Source organism: Podarcis liolepis, assembly GCF_965112155.1.
Source record: "Podarcis liolepis genome assembly, chromosome: 5".
Lineage (NCBI taxonomy): Eukaryota > Metazoa > Chordata > Lepidosauria > Squamata > Lacertidae > Podarcis > Podarcis liolepis.
Genome location: NC_139556.1, coordinates 58805233 through 58826609, shown reverse-complemented (window position 1 = coordinate 58826609; position 21377 = coordinate 58805233). Strand labels below are relative to the sequence as shown.

At 40.3% G+C, this 21377-nt stretch overlaps 2 protein-coding genes across 6 annotated transcripts in view; one reads left to right on the top strand and one right to left on the bottom strand.

Annotated features, from left to right (window-relative positions):
* CNNM2 (cyclin and CBS domain divalent metal cation transport mediator 2) overlaps positions 1-21377 on the top strand; it is a 121507-nt gene that overhangs the window by 96039 nt on the left and 4091 nt on the right. The window contains exons 4-7 of one of the 4 annotated variants that reach the window (XM_083505065.1): positions 1338-1507; positions 6875-6968; positions 11263-11328; positions 18276-18457. In XM_083505065.1, the coding sequence (XP_083361191.1) occupies positions 1338-1507; positions 6875-6968; positions 11263-11328; positions 18276-18457 (512 nt within the window). Of the gene's footprint in view, positions 1-1337; positions 1508-2513; positions 2715-6874; positions 6969-11262; positions 11329-18275; positions 18458-21377 lie in introns of those variants that run through there. The other 3 variants (XM_083505066.1, XM_083505068.1, XM_083505067.1) reach the window with 3 other exon arrangements.
* NT5C2 (5'-nucleotidase, cytosolic II) overlaps positions 11119-21377 on the bottom strand; it is an 82808-nt gene continuing 72549 nt past the window's right edge. For both annotated transcript variants that reach the window (XR_014526700.1, XR_014526701.1), the window contains 2 exons: positions 12668-14128; positions 11119-12608 (listed from right to left, as the gene is read on the bottom strand). The gene's annotated coding sequence lies outside the window, so the exon portion shown is untranslated. The remainder of the gene's footprint in view (positions 12609-12667; positions 14129-21377) is intronic.

Genomic DNA, 21377 nt, shown 5'->3' with positions numbered 1-21377 from the left:
ATTTATAGGTGTTTTTAAATGCCTACTGTTCAGGAGATTTGTAATATTAGTTTGTAATTATTACACTAAAAAAGAAATCCTGACCCTCTTTTGAATGGGCAGATGTCTGCAGTCTAACATTGTCCAGAAGTTTGGCTGATTCTTGGGCAGCCTTAGCAGTGAGTCTAGGGATTAGAAGAGCTTTTGTCTCTGAATATCACTTTCATTCTAGAAAATTGTGCTCTAGAGAGCAATTCACATGAGAGTATGTTGGCTGAAGTTATATATCAGTTATGTTCTAGGAATCTTGTAGTTGGGACCATTTGCTAATGCAACTTCAAGAGGAAGACTCCTCAGAGAGGGAGTGTTGGATTTACAGAGAATAAATATACAATATCTTTCTTAAACTAATTTGCACAGAATGGTCCATGCCTTACACACGGACTCCAAAAGCAGTCTTTATGATTCTAGTGCTTGTGTGCTTTTGTAAGAAGATATGATGTATTAGACTTGAAATATTAATTCTGCTCAGAGCCATTTAAGATAGTATATTTAGACTGTTTGAGCAATATGAATAAATATATAGCAGAAATGTTGAGATTGGTGCTTTGCATTTCAATATATTAACTATTAACTGTGCCCCATGTTGAGAATATTTTAGTTTTATCCTTGTGGAAGTGTCAAATAGTAAGATTTAAAAACTGGAGAAAGCATTGTGTGACAGCCACTGTAATCCTAGTTATTTGAAAATGGTCTCACTTTTGCCATTCTGTTTGGATCACAGACCTATTTGGATCAGGCTCACTGGCCCCTTTTTCTATTTTGTGTGGTGACTGAGCTGAAGTAAACACATATAGGACTTCTAGGCCTATAAAAAGCAAATATTAAAAGCCTCCAGTCACTGCAGAAAATACTTTCATTCACAATTCAAGAAGCAGCTTTAGTGATGCCAGCTTTCTAAATAGCCTTAATACCATTTTCATATTGTTGCATCTCTCTAAATTGAAACTGCTGTTACCACAATCTGGAAACTAACTTAATTGAAAGAGAAAGTCTGCATTTCTGGGGCTAAAATTAACTATGTGTTTATTTGAACTGGATGTGCATCACACAATTGGTCTCTGGGCTGATTTTGTGATTATTTGCTTCATGATAAAAATAATATTAGGATATGTTCTGAGGTGGTCACTAGACTAACTGTGGGATTACTGAGCAGTTTAATAAGGGGATCACTTTTGCCTTCAAAACCCGAAAATTAGGTCTGCAAATGTATTTTGTGTAATGGATACAAAGTAGTGATCCACGTGAGTCATCTAATGCACCGTGGGGTAAATGTCAAGTTGTGTTTATGTCTTCAGAGGTTGAAGCATTTGGCCCATCCCAGATGTCTGAAAAGATTCTCCTAAGGCTACTGAAGCATCCCAATGTGATTCAGGAGTTGAAGTATGATGAGAAGAACAAGAAAGCCCCTGAATGCTACCTCTATCAGCGAAACAAGCCTGTTGATTACTTCGTTCTAATTTTACAGGTCAGGTCTATGAATATATAAGCATCTTTCTCTCCTGCAGCAAAATTGAGCATCATCTCAGCAACAGTGACTATATTCTATATACTACCTAGAGTAGCCTTTTTCAGCTCTCTGGATGTTGTTGGACTACAGTTCCTGTCAGCTCCAACCAGCTGGGCCAATAGTTGGGGATAATGGGAGTTGTAGTTCAACATCTAAAGAACCATGGGTTGGTAAAGGCTGGCTTAGAGCTTGTAATGGGAAGGGAGCCAGGGTTCCTAGCTTGGCTTGCTTTTTTTCTGCCTGACTGCGATATGCATGTCAGGACAAAACTAGATGAAGTACACTAGGGTAAAATTACAAACGTGAATGGCTTAAAAAAACCAAAAACAAGTAGCCAGTGCGGAACCTCTGACTTGGATTGGGACTCTTGTAGCATTTTTTTTTGCTATTTGCGTGAATCAGAGTTTACACAACAGCCTGTGTCTACTATTTACATTTTAAAAGCCATTCAAACAACTGCTGATTATATTATTAGTGTGCTTTCTAGCTTTCCACTTAGCCATCAAGTGAAGCACTTCAACTTTCCATTAGTACAGTAGTGTTTATGTTCAAATTCTTTTCCTTGGAGTTTCTGATGAAAAGTAGTGAAGGCATGTATTAAATATTAGTAAGTTCTGAAGTGAAAAAGGATATATGTGTAATTAACATTTCTAAGGAAATAATGGAAAGCAAACAAATAGTATTTACTAGGGACAAGGTAGATACAGGGTGCTTTTGTGAATTGTTCCAGCAGTGGCAAAAATTAGCTCCCTCTTTTGGCAATTTTGGGGAGTGCACTGGAAAAGGGTTGTTGGTCCAAATGAAGTAAAGGCTAGTAGTTATCGAGTTGGTTGATCGTGAGGATGTACAAACTGTACTTTTAATTGTCTTTGGTTACTGTTAATGACATCATCATGTAACCAAATCTGATTGGCTTGTAATTACATTCATTGCATGATCCTTGATTTTCCTTGCATGATCCCAGCCAGAGAGTGAAGTCCTACTAGACAATGAAAATGGCACCAAAGCAGGGAAGAGATTGGAAATAAGCAAGAAGCAAACAAGCTCAAAGGGAGGTTTTGCAAAATATGCTCCCTACCCAAAAGGTATATTACCATTTAGGCTGGGCAAAAGGTTTTTTGGGTGGTTTGCTACGTGTGGTCAGCGCTGAAGCCTAGCATTGCCTTTTACCATCATTTCTGGACGGTTATATTTACTAAGAGAACAGCACCACCTACTGACTTGCTAATGTCTTGTTCTGCTTTGCCCTTGGAGTATAAGTCACCCTTAAATGTATTCACATCTGAAGCAAAGGTCACTTTGCTTTACATGTGAATGATTACAATAGAAGACTGATCATCTCACCCTGCCCCTCACAGCTGTAGGAAGGAATGGGAAGCTGGTGCCCTGCTTGATGCAGCAGCAGGTAGCCTTGATGGCTCTTCAGTCCTCTTGTCCTGGGCTTTCTTCTTCCACTCCCACAAGAGTTGCAGCTCTCAGCCTATTCTTCCTCCTCCTCCTCCACATCTGCTCTTTCTTTGTTTGGTTTCCTGGATTGGTGGGCCAGGTCTGATCTATAGCCACCCTCCTCCTCCAGGCTCCATGTGTGGTGGTTCTTTCGCGTAATGTTGGCATTTTCCCTGAGCCACTGCTTTGCTCACCATTTCAGTGGTGAAGAATCCATGGAAGTTCTCAGGCTGGATAAAATTAAGTAGGGTTAAGTTTTATTGTTTATTAACTGCAGTACAGTAATCTGCCTTCTGTCTCAGTTGGAGCAGCTACTATTCAGAAATTATCTTAACATCGTGAATGTGAGCTGAATTTGTAATGTAAAACGGTTTTCCAAGTTTGTTTTGATGCCATGTGGATGGCTGGATAAAAGTCTTAACATCTGTACATATATTTCTCTTGGAAAACGTTTTGTATTTGGTACATGTTTTTAAAATTTCCAGTAACGTTTATAAAGCAAAAAGCAAGGGTTAAGCAGGGAATTTGCATCCAGCTCTTGGACTGGAGGGTCCGCGCTCTTCAGGGTTGCAGTGCAGAATACATGTGTGGTTGTGGCATGTGGTCCCCTCTAGTAGCTGGCATGTGTGTTGCATTGATGCAATCACTATTTTTGCACATGGTCGACCTCACACGGTTGCTGTGAGATTCAATATTGGGGGTGGGTCACTGTCCTGGCAAACCTCCTGTGGGAATGGGGGTTCAGTGTGTTTTGGAGGATATTTGTGAGGGGAGATTCAGTGTGTGGTGTTCACTGTGGGCTCAAGTATATATAGAGTTGCAGTGTGATTGGATTACAGTGAAGTGTGTGCATTTGTGGGGTTTCTAAATATGTCTGTGGACCCCCAAAGGTTGATAATTCCTGACCACTGCACCACACTGTCATATAGGAAGGGGGAGCTGTGGGGGCTGTCTGCATGATTGTGGTATGTAGTCACCCATGCTTTCAAATGCACCCAGAGATCCAACATGAATTGACAAGCCCTCATCTATCATCTGTACCCCGATGTTATATTTTATAATTATATGAATAGGCATTGCAGGTGGTGGCAAAGTAGGTGCTATGCCTATTAAAATTAGGTGGCTCCCTCTGCAGACACTGCACTTCTGGCAAAATCTTAGCTTCACTTTTGCTTTGTCGTGCAGGGTAATAGTTTGCCAGTATTTGTTTTCCATAGATTTCAGTGGGTCAGGAAAACTGTAATAACATTTGCACTGATTAGAACTTTGCCAAACCAACAAAAGTGTGGGATGTTGAACAAGCCTGACTAAATCAGTCACGGCTTTCAGCAAAATTGGGGGGTGGGGTAGTGATTTATTGTTAACTGGTAATAACGGACAAAGTTCAGTTTTCAGCACTTTTAAAACTTGCTATGTCTGTGGCAATTTGAATATTATCGGTTTGAAATTTGGCACTTTCATAGCTATATCATGTGTGGCAAGTTTGAAGTTATCAGCCAGACATACCCCATTTTATAAGCTAAAGAATATTGAGGCTTATAATGACAGACTCACCTTAACTATAGGAGTCATCCTGTGCACTTATAACTATATGGATAGTTACTTTTTGTAGCTTTGCTTCATGGAAGGAGGTGATTTGTGTAGCATCTTATGTGAATCTTGTGGAATGTGGTGTATGTCTAGCCTACTTTTCCTCAAGCTTCTTGGGGGCAAGGTCACAAAAGTTAAAATGAGGAATGCATCCTTTGTTCCTTTCGGATACTTTGTTTAGTCAGTTAGTATATTAGTTTTTTTCTCATGTGAAAAACACTTCTTCCACTTTTCTTTACATCAGCTAATAGGTGGGCATTCTCCAACAATAGCAACTTTCTCTTGGAATGTGATGTGTAACATAAAAAGAATTTGTCAGGATAGCAATAGTTCAAACCCGCCACAATGGTGAATTATGTGTTGCTGTTCAGTCATACAATCCATCTCACTTTCCTGCTTTCTGTGTCAGTCTCCCCTTCCTACTGATCTCTTTGGTACTTAGTGGGGAGGTGGAGATGGACACACACACAATCAAAATATTATATTAGGGGAGAGGGGAACAAGTATCTGCTTCTTTACTAGAGCATTAAAACATTCATCGAGCTGGGTTGCTGCAGAACTTGTATGTGAGATAGCACAGATGGCCTTGATTTTCTTTTCTACTAGTCAGTTAAGAACTGTTAAGGCCCTAAATGTTCTTGGAGACAAATTAGAAATGATTATTGAAAGGGAGCATATGTCCAAAAGGGCAGCTTTTTGCCAGACTTATCACTGTTGCTCCCACCAGCAACAGCCAGTGATGTAGGACTGGGAACACGCAACAAGATGACGTCATGGCAAAAGTTAGACTGCCAAAGCATTAGAGAGAATTGTCGGGTGGGAGAGAGAGAATTGTACCCATTTTGAGTAGCCACACCTGGTGTAGCATTGTCTGTTTTTGCTTTGAATAATTTCCTGATTAACACTACAAAAGTTGTTATAGCATTACTGTGAGTATAATGAGTAGCAATTACTGAAACAAATAAGGTAAACTGGTTAGTTAATAGCATTTTTCTTCTGGATCCCTATTTGTAGGGCAATATAGAAATGGCTGTCTGCATGATGCAGGTTGCTTTTACTTGGAGAATAATGTTAGAACCCAGATTAGCTGATTTTCTGCAAGGCCAATAGTATCTGTCCTCATTCACACTGAAATCAACCATTCCCTAAATGGTGTGCTGTGGGGATAAGTGGCAAAGCCTATAATGTTTGCAGAATTGTGCATGTTTTGCTGCCTCTTTTGGGTACTCCTTCTCACACCATGGGCTTTACAATATGTTGAACCAGTAGTGTGGGATGTACCTGTGTAGACCTGTCCTTACTGTTGGCATAGGGTGCAATGCATATTTCTGAAAATAAATTGGGCAAGTTTAATTCATTAGAATTGTGCTTTTTGTCAGCTGCTGAATAGCATTCCCCTTTATCTAATATTCACCCTTGTCACTTGGGTTAGGTAACTGGACTTGGCATGCATGAGTGGTACTTGCTTGTTTCACTCACCCCTCTAGTCTTTCTTAGAAATAATATATCTGGCAAGAGTTGCATTGCTACAGCTTTCAGGAAGTTGCATTGTTATCTGAGTATGAAAATATTATGATGTTGCATGAGAAAAAATGCAAATCAATGCATAGTTATATGCAGTACAGTTTTAATTTGGAGATAATATAAGAAAAATACACAGCTGGATGACAGTAGGATCTGTTCTGTCCACCTACAATGGCTCCTACAGTAGCAGAATGTTGGCATTAGTTCAAGATTCCTGTTCACCTGTTGTTATGTTACAGGATATTTTAGGATAGCAATTCCAACCACACCAGTGCCGCAAGTGTACATTCTTGCTAGTCATTCATATAAAATGGGGTGATAAGGCAGCAGAACAGGGAACCATCTAGTACTAAGTTGAGATGATGGATCTGCAATGTGTGTGTGTGTGTGTGTGTGTGTGTGTGTGTGTCGGGGCTCTTCCATGAAATGCTACCTGAAACATTCTATGTCAATATGTTGCGCAATGAAACTATACAGAGGCCCTGAAAAGATTATATTATACATGTAGTGTAGCCTTCTTCAAGTATTCAGAATCTTGAAGAATTATTTTTACCCATATATTTGTGATTTATTTGTGCATGATTGAGAAACTGCAGTATCTAGAACACTGAATATGAATGGAAAAAGAAATTGTATTTTTTTTTAAAAAAAAGCTTTATCTGCCTCACATGTTAATCTTATTGAACTTCAGATGAGGGATGAAAATTAACTCAAAGCAGGAATACTTTTGAACCCACTAGGAACATTGTCATCTTTTCTCCACAGGGGAAAGTGGAAGTGGAGGCTGGGAAAGAGGGAATGAAGTTTGAGGCTGGTGCTTTCTCTTACTATGGAGTGATGGCTCTCACAGCATCACCAGGTAATTTCTTAATTTCTCTGTTTGAAATTCCTTCCAGAACAAACATCCCCTACTGCTGGGGTGTTGAGGGCTAGAGGAACAAATTTAGTTTTTGATTAAATCTGATGAAGCAGTTCATAACAGTGCCCTGTCAACATAAACAGCTTGACATGGAGGAAACCTTAAGCCATCAGAAGTGTTTAATTAGAATGCCGCAGAATGTTTATTGGCACGAATCTAGCACAGTATTTAGATTTGGTAGCTTAACATTTCTTGTTAATTTTTGTACTGAAAAATTGTCGGGACAAAAGAAGAAAATAAGCTGCTTGGAGATCAGGTCTGCCTACCATTGCAAATCTTTTTTTCAAATCAATAAATTAATCTCTTAAAAATTCAGAAATCCATATTAGAGCAATACCTTTTATTAGGCCAACCAAAACATCACAAAATAGTGTGCAAGCCTTCAAGTTCTCAATAACTCCTCTTCAGTTAGATGGCAAAGCAGTGTGGGGAGAGAAAAAAAAACTTGGCTGACAGGAGTACCATGAATCTTATTTAGTAAGAGTGTGAAGGAAGAATGTGGGAGGATGTAGCAGACATTCAAATAAGTCTATTTCATGTTCTATGCCAGTATCAGATTGCTTCAAGGTTAAGGGGTAGAAGAAACAGCAATGATGTCTTGTTAAGGTGTCAGAACAATTGTAGTCAAGTAGTTGACACTTCAACATATAAATAAGAGGTTTGCATTATGTGAGGGGTACAACTCTTCAATAATGATGTAGGCTATCATAAGTTTGATCTCGCTCCTATCAGGTGGTATTGACAGTTGGTTTTTATTTTATTTTATTGTTTAAAGCATTTTTAATCTGTTTTTTTTCACCAGAAAGGCTCCCAACTCATTTTCAAAATCAGAAAGATCGTCCCCGCCCTCAGACTTACAATCTGAAAGACATGACAGACAAGGGGGAAAGGAACAAGGATAAAAACACTTGGGCACTGTTACAGTTCATATAACAGCTGGGATGAGAACAGTTCAGGTAGCCTGATGGAATGACTACCGCTTGATGACAGCCGGGGAGAGCCACAGGCAGCTGATCTCTCAACCAGAGTGCAACAGCACTTCTTTACTTCTCTCCCTTTGTTATGCAGCCTAGTGGAATGACTGTCACATTGGTTAATGAAAACTTCCTGGGTAACAGAACTTCAGATTTTCTGAAGTTCAGATTGTTAGAAGGCCTTTGCCAGAGTTTGATTAGTTCATATTTGTCTTTATAATAAAGCTTTTCTCCATCATGCTGTGGAATTATGCAGTGGTGGCTGGAAGATAGGGAGATGGAACAGTAGGTGGAGCCAGAGCCAGTGTTGGGCAGAGCCAAGTAATTCTAGTTTTGTCCCATCCTTCTCCCTGCTGAGTTCTACAAGGGCAGTGTTGATCCCAAGGAGGAGGACGATGACATGCAATATTAAAGTATATAAATTATAAGTAAGGAGGCAAGCCAGTGGGGGCTGGATGAAGGCAGACTGAGTTTGGAGGGGCAGTGCCCCTTTGGCCCAAATGGATCAGCCTCTGTTGGGATTATGTGGGCATTTCTATGCCTGTTCCCTGTTGGAAAACTGGCTTTGTTTTAGAGCACTTGCTATGCGTTTCATCTGTGGGAGACAACACATACTTTCTGTAGGCTAAGGTGTACAGTACCTGTAGCGATTTATTTATATTTGTGCTAAGATACATATTTACAGCTGCCTAGAGTTAAAGTGGTACCTTGGTTCTCAAACTTAATCCATTCCAGAAGTCCATTCTAAAACCAAAGTGTTCCAAAACAAAGGCACGTTTTCCCATAGAAAGTAATGCAAAATGGATTAATCCTTTCCAGACTTTTAAAAACAACCTCTAAAATAGCTATTTAACATGAATTTTAATATCTAACAAGACCATTTCTGGATTAGGGTTAATTTTAGGATTGGATTAGTGTTAGGGTAAGGATTAGAATCAGGGTTAGGGTCAGTGTTGTTTTATGTTTTCTGGTGATTTTGATTCATTTGCGGTTTGTTTGCTTTTTTTCTAATTTGTTGTGTTGCTGCTTATTCATGAGTTGTAAGTTTTTTGGCTTTGTGATTTTCTGGAGAGTTTCAGTTTTAATTTTAAATGCTCAGGGGAGCGCAAAGCCTCCACCCCAGCTGAGAGATCCACACCCCTGCTCCTGCTTGCACGCGAGTAGGAGCTGGATTGGGCAGCTCAGCTGGGGAGCAGGAAACCTCTGCTTCCCAGCTGAGAGATCGCAGCTGGAGGCTCCTTCTCCTCAAGGAGGAAGTTTAAAGGAGCCCCCACCTCAGCATCAGAGCCCCTGCACCACCTGGAGGCAGCCAGGCAGAATAATTGCTGGGGTGGTGAAGGTGGAGGCAGCCCGGCAGCTGCATCTGAGAGCCCCTAAACTGCTGCTGGGGCAGCTGTCGGGCTGTCTCTGCATTGCTACCCTATGCTCCTTTAAACTTCTCTATTCTGAAGGCAGCCCTGTTTAGGGAAGCTTTTAATATCTGAATATCTATTGTATTTTAATATTTTGTTGGAAGCCGCCCAGAGTGGCTGGGAAAACCCAGCCAGATGGGCGGGTTATAAATAATAATTTATTATTATTATTATTATTATTATTATTATTAATTAACACAGCCACACACTCCTTAATGGAAAAGTGTGAAGGAGCCTGCACCTCTCCAGGTGAGCAGCCCTGATCCAGCTCCTACTCCTGTGCAAGCAGGAATGGGGTTGGGGATCTCTTAGCTGGGAAGCGGAGGCTGTGTGCTCCCCAGCTGAGCTGCCCTGATCCAGCTTCTACTCCAGTGCAGGCAGGAGCCGGGGGCACTCAAAGCGGAAGTGTGGCACTGAAAAAGGAGTGTAACACTCAAAACGGAACAGTTCAGATTCCGAAAAAATTTCACAAAGTGGAACACCTACTTCTGGGTTTGTGGTGCTCGAATTCCAAGTTGTTCGTGAACTAAGCTGTTCAAAAACCGAGGTACCACTGTATAGGGCAAAATCCAGTGGTGTCTGCCCACTTGTGTAACAGACATCTACTTGCACAATGGGACTTCCAGTTTCTCTTCTCCCCTCTCCTGTCTTCTGGGTGCCCCCTCAATCTGCTCCAGAGGGTTTCCTAGCCTCTGGAGGTAGACAAGGTGAGACAAGCCCTGGTTTCTTCTGTAGCATTGCTCTTATGCAACTATTCTACTAGAAAAGAAAGTGTTGCTCTTGCAATATGTCCCATTTCAGATTAATTTAGTATCGCATGCTGGTGCTGCATTCTCACCCACTTCTTTCCATGTTTTTGCATTTGAGGGGATAAATCCCTCTTCCAGATGCCATTTGAGCCTTTCCCTTGCAATAATCACTTCTCCAGAGCAATGCCTTTTACATCTTGGAGGAGGTGTGGGGAGAAGCAGGAGGCCTGCCTGGTGTCAGCATGGTCTGGTACTAAAGTGGCTGGTGCTGATTCTTGTTGTGTTGCTGCTGTATTTTCCTTTTAAACCATTTCAATCTCTGTACTGTCTTGATGCCTGATATCTTCCAGAATGCCTGGAATAGGATGAAATCTTAAAGGAATTCATAGTTGTAAGAAATAAAAGTTGCAGCTCACTCTACAACTGTCTTTGATGACAGCCAAAAGACTTTACAGAACGAAACACTGTTCTTGTCTGGAAAAAATGATGGCAATGTGGTGTTTTGAATTTTATGAGGTCCATGTTGACTAACGCAGTGGGATGAGCTGGAATTACCATTGCATTTTGTAACATACGATCAAAATGGATAAGCTTGTTAAAATACTACTATCTTGACGCCTTATGCTACACACACCTTATTTTTTGTCATATAGTTTTATTTAAAAGCATTAACATACTGATTAATATTTCAAAAAAATCTCTGAGTTGTGTACAGTCTAACAAACAAACAAACAAACAATATATCATTAAAACATTGCTTTATATCATTGTTAGTAAGTGCTGGGTCCCCAAGAGGACTAATGAACTATCGTTCCTAAATGAAAAGCTGTTCATATGTTTATGGTTAGTAAACAGGGAACATGTATAGTTGCACAACTCCTGATTTCTTGTACTATTTTAGTAAGATTCTGATCAGCTTTTCATTGCTTTATGTCCCTTCATTGTTTTCTACCCCTTTATTTTTTCCTCTAATTTTGAATTGTATTTTAGTTCTCTATTATGTGTCAACTGATCCTCTCTCCTGTTGATTATAGATACCAGCATCCTCACTGATCCTGACCTCATCTGTTTTTTTTTTTTCCTTCCCTCTTTCGTCTAGTTCCCTTGTCCCTGTCTCGTACCTTTGTTGTCAGCAGAACAGAATTATTAGCAGCAGGTACTCCAGGTAAACTTGCACGTTTCTTCTTCACCCTTTTGTCACTGCACTTACCCTCTATTGAATCAACAACAGCTTGCATTTACCAGATGCCCATTTTGTTGGAGAAATGCAGGCAAGATCATGCCTGACAGGTAGGTGCTTGAGCTTATGTTTGTGATTAGTTAATAGCAAAAGGACACTGAAACAAAAACCAGTGCTTCTTTTATAAGAACATAAGAAGAGCTTGCTGGATCAGGCCAGTGGCCCATCTAGTCCAGCATCCTGCTCTCCCAGTGGCCAACCAGTTGCCTGTGGGAAGTCCACATAATATATTCAGTCATGGAGAAGCTTTCCTTGACTGCTAACACTGAAGACTTTTTAAAACAACAGTTAACAACAATTAAAACAACAATTAAAGATATTGTTGAAGGAGATCACTCCCTGCCCAGTTTCTTTCTGATTGCACACAGGAGAGAGAGATCTCCTTTGTAAAGGGCTCTGAAAGATGTCTTTGCCAGTCCTTTCCACAGCCACCTCTGACAAGTAAGGCACTCTACAAAAAGAGTCAGGAATGGGCCAAACTAGATGTGACTATTGCCTTTGTATAGTTGTTTTTTCTTTCACAAATAGCTCACACAGGAGGCCCCAGGCTTGATCAGAACCATGAGATGAGGAAAGGGAGCATTTAACCCACCCCCACTGTGTTCAATATCTACACATCCCACACCATTCCCCATTGGCTCCAAAGGGGGCTTTCCTTCCATTATGAATAGCAGATAAAGGGAAGACTGAGCCAACCTAGGATCACAGCAGGGGCAAAGGGTTAAAGGCCCCTCTTATCACCATCTCAGTATGACCCACTATTCCACACCCATGTACTGGGTATTTGTGAAGGAAATTACATGATAAACATGTCTAATCTGATCCTCAGTCTGTCATACAGGCCATATCTGCAAGCCTGGTCAAAAACCTTCTTAAATAGCTAGAGAATTCCAATTCATCATGTGGAAACATGCTTTTGCAGCTACAGGTATTGAGGCAAGCAATCCCTATCCATGCTACCAGTGGAAGTTGCTCTGACCTTCCAAGTTCCAACTCCTGCAGCCTTCTCTTGTTCCCCTTCTCCAGGTGTTTCCTTGTTAAGGCTTCTAGGCCTCCCAAGATGCCTGCTGACATTTCCTCAGCGTCTGCCACTGTCAGTCTCAAACATGTCAGCATCTAGTTCTTCCAGTTGTGTCTGGCTTCTAAGGCATCATAACTGAAGTGGACTTTGGGGCACTCAAAGCACTTCCACATCCCAAAGCCACCTTTTGTTCTCAGGTACTTCCTTGTACTCCTGCACTAGGAAGTAGCACCTTAGCTGCACTGAGATTTCTCTAAGCATCTCCTAATCCTGTACAACATACCACTTCAGTCACAGCAGAGATGCTTCCCAAGAAGCCTGATAAGCCAGCCTGATAAGAGACATAACAGCCTTCAATAATGAAGGACCAGTTCCTTGGGATCTACCTTGTCTCGCTCAACGCGATACAGTCCCCTTCTCTGTATTAATAGTGATCATCTATGAGATAGAAGCTAAGATTATCTTTCTGTATTGTGATTATCTTTCTGTATTGGTTGTGCAAAGGTAGGCATCTTGGAAGGTGAGCAAAATGAATTGTTACCAAGACAGAGTTCTGCAAATTGGAATCCAGTTTTGTTCAGCACCCTTTATTGTCTCAGAACAGCCTGAGGTTTTTGAAAGTGCATAGTGGTAATTAGTAATGGTGGTGTCAGCGGCCAGGAGACTTTCCCCCAAGATTCAGCTCCACCCCATCTAGAGGAGGTGACTTTGCCACAGTGATCCATGCTCTGGTCATGTCCAGACTAGACGCCTGCAATGCGCTCTACATGGGGTTGCCTTTAAAGATGGTTCAGAAACTTATTCTGGTCCAAAATGAATCTGCCAGAATCCTACAAGGGTCTAGACAGTTGGTGTCTGTGACAGCTTAATTATATTAGTTGTACTGATTACCAATGTTTCAAGGCTCAATTTAAGGTGCTGGTTTTGACCTTTAAAGTCCTAAATGGTTTGTACCCAGCTGCAGGTTCCTGTACCATCTTGCCCACACTTCTGCTTTGGTATCTCTTCTGGTGTGTCTTCCCACTAGAGCTGAAAGGTCAATGGCCAGGGACAAGTTCTTCTCTGTGGTGGCCCAAAGATTTGGAATTCCATTCTCTTGGACTGACATCATCACACTACAGGGTTTCTAGAAGGCCTTGAAAGCCTTATCTCTTTCAACCGGCCTTCAAGGCATGATGCTTTACTGGCTGGTTGGTTGAAATATGATTTTTAGGGGCTCTTTTAAATTATATGAGGAGTGTTGTTTTGTTGTTTCTAGTTTAAAAATTTCCCCCCTCATTTTCTCTGCTTTATATTGTAACCTGTTTGAATGGGCATCCATCCCCCTCCCCCCCAAAAGAGTCCTAAAATATTTTACATAATGCATGTCTACAGAATCGTCCAGATTTTCTGTTCCTATATAACTAGTAGGAATTTGACCTCTCACTTCCCTACAGAATGGAAGGAATTACATAGTATTGCAGCTCCAACCTGGGGGGGGGGGGATCCAATCTGACTTGAATTTATTCAGTCACTTTGATAGGAGCAGCTGTGGTCTTGATCTGCTTTCTTCACGGCACCAGGCCTGGGGTGTATCCCTATCTGTCTTAGCCAGCAGTACTGTTTGAGAGGCTCTTGGGCCTGATGGGCTCTTCCACATAGTTGATATGAATTTCAGGTTGCAGCTATGCTCCCTGCAGTTGTGGGTCCTGAAGGTTTTCTCTCCTATATATTCAAAGAAATTTTAGTTGATTAATCATATGTCAGTAAATGAAATCATTTACATTTACATTAATTTGCATATGAATAAAACAGTACTTATGGTCCACAATGTTCCTACATGTTAGGTGTTAGCTAGCCTGGATAGCTCAGTTGATTAGAGTGTGGTGCTGATTATGCCAGAGTTGCAGGTTTGATCCCCATATGGGACAGCTGCATATTCCTGCCTTGCAGGGGGCTGGACTAGATGACCCTCGTGGTCCCTTCCAATTCTATGATTCTATGTTATAGCAGGCACCATCTTGGAAGTGACATTTCCTGATGTGTTAGGAAAAGGGGGAATAGGGTTTTTTTTAAGATTGTGCCTTCTACCTATAGATTTTGTAAGTTCGTCTAGTAAATATGTTCAGCAGTCTTTTTTAAAAAAATAACTTGCTCAATTAATGACACCTTTTAATTAAATATTGTTAATTTAATCTGTCTAAATGTTATAGTCCTGCCTATATGCCACTTTTATGCCATCTTTGTGCTACGGTCAGTGGTTTGAACATGAGCAGCAAAGTGCTGGCTTTGTTTCTTCAATACTATGTCTGGGTGAGGGGAATTTTCAGCAGTTTTCTTTCACATCACCCAAAAGAATATTTTTCAATAGAAACAGATGCCCTCTGAGGTGGGTTTTAGGGGGTCCAGGGGGTTGTAGAGGGAGAGAAGACCAAGGGGGAAATTGGTTGCTTGATCTGCTTTCATCTTGCTCAACCTTTGTAACCTTTGGGATACAACTTCATGCTTATTGGTATTTAATAATATGTAGATGAAGAATTTTATTCAAATTCTTTCACCTTTAAAACTTTAGTTTTTGGCTAAGAACATGATAGAGACATTGTAGCAGACCCAGCAGCACCACTCTGAATGCTGAGACAAATGCTGGGGCCTACAGATGCTGCAGCAGCAACTGCCATTTTTACTATCCCAGAAGCTGATCTGCCAGAGGCCTGCTGCCCCCAGTGCATTGCCTGGTCTGGTAAATATGATTGGGGGTCAGGGTAAGATGCAGGCGTAGGCAGCAGCAAGGACAGAGAAGCAGCAAGTGAAATGTTGGCAGCTCCAGCTACTATCTTTCTTTGCTCAAAGCTTCCTCAAATTTGACGCTAGGCATCAACCTTAGATTTGAAAACAACTGATTTTTATATTTACAATATTGTCATTTGTTTTAGATCCCCCCCCATTCTACACTAACTCTGTATTCATTCTGTGTGTCATGCTTCTAATGGGAAATGGGTGTGTTGCCTAGAAAGCAACACAGGTGATAGCAATTGCCCAATAGCTAAAACATAGTCATGAAGAAGGGGGAGAAGTACAACTGTAACCAGGACTGAGTGAAGGATAAAGAAATTAATGGGTTTAAATTACAGCAGAACAGATTTAAATTGCACAATGTTTGTAAGTAAAATTCTCATTGCTATGTATCCTTAGATTTGTGTACAGGGAGATTTGAGGTATTGGGGTTTTTTTTTATAAAAAAGATGAGATTTATATAACATCTGTCAAGGATAACAATTAAGAAAGTCAATATTTTGAATTATATATTTGTTAGATGTATTTGACTCTTGAGATAAATTTGCAGTTAGAATTCTCTTAAAACCATGTGCTCTGCCTTGATAGTGCAGTTAAAGCTTCTGTATAGTTTATTCTCTGGAGGAACCCATTTCCCCCTAATATTGAAAATTTTCTTTTAGTAATTAATCAGCAGGAGGAAAAATGTGTGTTTGTTTTGCTTATTTTTCAAATATACTTCCTGACTTCTTACCTCCTGATTTTTTGCTTTACAAAACTACAAGGAGATTCTCACTACAGGTTTTAATTGCCTGCTGTTTGTCTTGCAGTCATTTGAGGATTTAGTACCTCCACACCTGTGTTTAGTATACTGCCGTGAAATTAAAATTAGACACATTTTCAACTGCAACGTATTAGCTTTTCAAGTCTTGCTGTCTTTTAGTAGATTAGCATGCTTAAACATAAAGCATGTTTGAGGCAGGCAGTAATGAAGTGGAATAAGTATTGACCTCAGTGCTGAAAAAGTTGAAGGTGCTCAAGCTAGTGGTTCCCAAACTTACTTTTCTCACTGACTACTTGAAAATTGCTGATTGTCTTGGCAGGCCACTGACTAACTTTTCTGCCTATTGTAGCAATTGATATGTGCTGCACCAGACATCTTATGGTTTTTTATTGTATTTTATTAGACACACCACTGTAAACCACCTGAATGTAGCTTGTGGATCACTGGCGGTCCTCAGATCACTGTTTGGCAACCCCTGATCTAAATTACTTCTAATCAGCCCTTGCTTTTGGGTGCCGATACCTAGATTTGTGGACCAGCTGTTATTTTTCAGGAAACCATGTTCATTCCATGCAAGTGAAACCAAGTAGGTTTAGAAGGCCCATTATCCGAATTAAATACCCCATGATCAGCTTGAATTGTTTCCATTAATTAACATTTATCTGATCAGCATAGGGTATCAAAGTGGGAGAAGGAAATTGTCTATATTATTGGTGGCAGAAATAAATGTACTTAATTTGTATTATTGCATGCTGTTGTAGGGAAATGAAGGATCCCCACATAATGGTATTTTTAGACACTGAGCTATTGTGGCATAAATGTGATAGAGCCTGGATATTTCTCCTTGCCTTCTTCACCTCCTTTTATCATATATGCATTCCTTGCTGCAGCCAGTTGTTTATTTGCATTGTTACATGAACTGGCTATTCTGCAAATAAACACAATTGTTCTGATTGATACTGTAATGCACAGGCTAGATGGGACCTTAGTGAGGAAAAGGTTACAAGAGGAGCTTTTGCTTGATAGCTCAGTGATGTTCAGTATTTTGAACATCTGAATTGGTTGTTTCTAGTTTTGGCTTCTTTCATAAATATTATTGGTGCCTTCTGTTGGGCCTAGAAACATTACAACTCGGACTCCTTGTTCTTAAAAAAAAAAAAAAAGCAGTCTTCCTGCATGGCCAGCACAGTAGGAGTCTTTCGTACTGTGCTTTGTTTGTGTGTTAAAAAATTCCTGGAATACCCATCACCACCTTGTTTGCTGCCTGTTCACAATATTGCACAATGGTGCCTTGAAATCATCTTTGTGTGACCGTATAGGTTTGTAGAAACTGTTCAGTGTTACACTTCTGATCTCATATTCTTAAAATGTGTATAGGGAAATAGTTAAAATTTCCACAGGTTTGTTGTAACATGGGGATATTCAGATGTTTAAGATGTTTGAACATAGCAGAAGAAACTGGTATCTGCAAAGCTTCAAATCTATTCCACTGTACAAAAATGTGTAACTGTGCCTGTTTACTAAACACCTTCCTTCATGTATTTTCAAAACATAAGATGGGAAATGTCAGGGAATGGTCATAATTGGCTAAAGAGAAAGGTTTGAGAAGTGGTATTAAATACAATGTGTTATGAGTCTTTTGTAGTATGCTGTTACAGTGGTGCCTCGCAAGACGAAAATAATTCGTTCCGCGAGTCTTTTCGTCTTGCGATGTTTTTCGTCTTGCGAAGCACGGTCCGTCGCAATTGCACCTCTTCAAGCGGCTTTTAAAAAAAAGCGCAAGACGTTTTCGTCTTGCGAAGCAAGCCCATAGGGAAATTCGTCTAGCGAAGCAACGCAAAAACGGAAAACCCTTTCGTCTAGCAAGTTTTTCGTCTTGCGAGGCATTCGTCTTGCGGGGCACCACTGTAATTTGCAACTGGCTAGAATTAAATTGTAAAGTGAAAACTATTTTTTTATCTGGTCAGACTTTAATATTATCCTCTTAAATTGACTTCTTCTTGGTCTTTTGCCCTGTTGCCACAATCTCTTTGATTCTTGATTGTAAATCAGGATACGCTACTTATTATAGGTACCAGAACAGAATTGCTATGTCTCAATTGGCCTTTATATACAAAGTCACCTGTAATGGGTCTGAAGCTAGACAGAGTTGGGATTTTAGTAGTGAGATCTGATTGAAAGTGTACACTGCAGTATTATAGCTCTAGCAAAAAGCTGTTTCAATTGGAAAATTTAACATGGATCTGCATGAACAGATGTGAGTCTCTTAAGATATGATTTTTTTCTGAAGCATCTTTTCCTTTCCTTTTTCCCCAGCTGAAAACAAGTCACCACCTCGTCCTTGCGGCTTGAATCATTCAGACTCTCTTAACAGAGGGGATCGCATTGATGCGGTGACACCAACGATAGGAAATAGCAACAACCAGTTGAACTCATTTCTTCAAGTTTATGTTCCAGACTACTCAGTGAGAGCTATCTCAGACATTCAGTATGTCAAGGTAGGAAAAGGGGGAATGGGTAGCTATCTTCTACCAGCAAAATATATTTTTGGTTGGTTGGCTGCCCATAGCCAATAGTTGCCAACTGGTCCTAATGCTACTTTGATAAAGCATTCCGAATTTGGAAGCAGCTCTTTTGGACTGCTGAAACTCTTCTTTTTCCCCCTTCATTGTGAGGTACCGTATTATTCCACCTCTCCCAGGGAGGATCTATTCTGCACCCAGCCCAAGGCATATTCCTTAACTGTATTTGCTCATGAATGACATGTGGATGCTGTTATAAAGAAGGATCAGCAGTCACATGCTCCCTGCCCACATTCATCACACAATTGGGAATTAATATGTATGCTTCTTAATATGTATTTCCATTCTAAAGTTCAGCAGCTGTTGATTTTTTGGGCTTCTGGTGTTTCGCATGTGCTTTTAAATTGCATAATACATTGTTAATTGACTTTGGGTAGTTATGAATTTGAGATCTTGAATGAATTGATAGCCTTCAATTTTGTATGTTCTAATGGCACCCATCTAAATGCATGTCCCATTTATATTCTGAGATGTAGCATCAGTTACTTTGCCTTCACGAGAGGGGGTCTTGTCATCTAGGAAGCCCAGGACCTCCATACACACTGCCCAGGCCCCCAGGAGATCACTCTGGTGCTGCTAATCCAGCAGTTTGACCACCCCCAGAGGCCCCCACTCCATTATCGCTCGAGACAGATGGAAGCCAACAAACATGCATATTAAAGTTGAGAGAGGTAGTGCTGCATAGCCTAGGGAATATTACACAAATGAATAAGGACATCTGTTCACTTCTCATTTCTCCAGAACATGCTAATGGAGCAAATGCCTATTTACAACCAGGCGGATTGGAAGTAGCCTTCCGGGATACAACTTAAGGCTCTTTCAAATACATAGATTCTTGGATATTGTGCTGCTCCAGCTTGTTCTTATCCCCCAAGTAAAAGAGAAACTCTGTATCCATCTCAGTATCTAGTATTTATGGATTGTGGCCCTCTCTCAAAAATGTTCAGCAATGTGTAGACGCAGGTCCCACTATCTGCTCACTCATTCAGCAAAAAATCACTTAATCTGAACACAAAGTTTTATACCCAAACCTCACTATACACAGTGCAGATTCAGATATCCTAACAGTCAGTTTGCCCACTTCCCCTTTGCTGGTCAGCAGCAGCCATTTTTGGACAGAAATAATGGGGAGTAGGAGTGGGGAGGGAAATCACAGGGAGGGAAGGGACAAATCAGACAGCAGGAGAGATTGGACAAATAAGTTTTTTCTTTGTCTATCTTTTGCTGTTTGGTTGCAGCCATTTCATGGCAGGAGGAGGAGAGGGATCACAGTATAGAAATGTTCCCATAGGAAATAATGGAAATCAGCAGCTCATTATGCAAACACTCTCCTAATGATTTCCTGGGAATACATTGTGCAGAACCTGTATGTATTTATTCAATTTGTTGCTCTTTGCAACAAAAATGTCTCAAAGCAACTAAGAAAATAGGTAAAATACAAAAATGCAACAAATATCAAATCATAAAAAATACTAATAGTGTTCATACTCAGTAATAAAATGATAATATCCTTCCCCACCCAACCACCAAAACTATAATAGTGAATAAACCAAACCATCTCAAGGACCAAATGCATTTGCCTAGTGCTGAAAAAGTGACAACATTGGCAGTAAGCAAACTTCCTTCAAGAGAGCATTCCACAAATGGGGTGAGGGGAGGGACCACTGAAAAAGGGGGTTCCATAAATAGGTGTTTTTGTACTTCAGTATAATTTAGATTGCTTGTATGCATTTGTTTAATGAAAGCTCCCCAAGGAATCTATTCTCGGCAATTACCGTATTTACTCGAATCTAATGCTCACCTTTTTTGGCCAAGTTATGTTGCAAAAATTAAGGTGTACATTAGATTTGATGGCGCATTTACATTCGCCAGCAAATACTTTTTTTGGTTTCAAGGTTTTGAAAATTGAGATGTGCATTAGATTCGATGGCACATTAGACTCGAGTAAATACGGTAGAATTTTGCAGACCACATCCATGCAAAGGAATGTGAAATGTGTCTACTACTACTACTACTAATTTATTATTTATACCCTGCCCATCTGCTTGGGTTTCCCTAGCCACTCTTAAATAATAATAATAATAATAATAATAATAATAATAATAATAGCTTAATAATAATAATAGCTTAATACAGTGGTACCTCAGGTTAAGTACTTAATTCGTTCCGGAGGTCCGTTCTTAACCTGAAACTGTTCTTAACCTGAAGCACCACTTTAGCTAATGGGGCCTCCCCCTGCCGCCGCAGGACGATTTCTGTTCTCATCCTGAAGCAAAGTTCTTAACCCGAGGTACTATTTCTGGGTTAGCGGAGTCTGTAACCTGAAGCGTATGGAACCTGAAGCATATGCAACCCGAGGTACCACTGTACTAACAATAGTAGCATTTTTAAATGTTTAAAACATCACATATATAATGCAGAAAATAGCTCTAGAATGGTTATTCACCTTTTTAAAGGCTGCTGTCCACAGTATATACTAAATTGACCAAATTCACCAGTTTTAAAAAATTTTATTACTCAAGAAATTGATAGGATAAAGAATCTCCTTGCTGTATTTACCTTGTCATCTCCAGCATCCAAATTCAATAAGTTAATAAGAACTTGTTGTTTTCCTCGCACTTAACCGTGGTTTGCCTTTAGTGTTATGTGTGCACCAGGGCTAAGTATGATCGCACAACTGTCTGGGTAACTCACATTAAAATTTGTGTCCACTTTGCTCTTGTACTGGTCCTTCTGCTGCCATGCCAACCAGAGCCAAGCCTTGGTTTGGTTTAGTACTATGTCTGATCCCATGCTCATGGCTTGTCTCCTGCAAACAAGCCACAAGTCTTGCCTA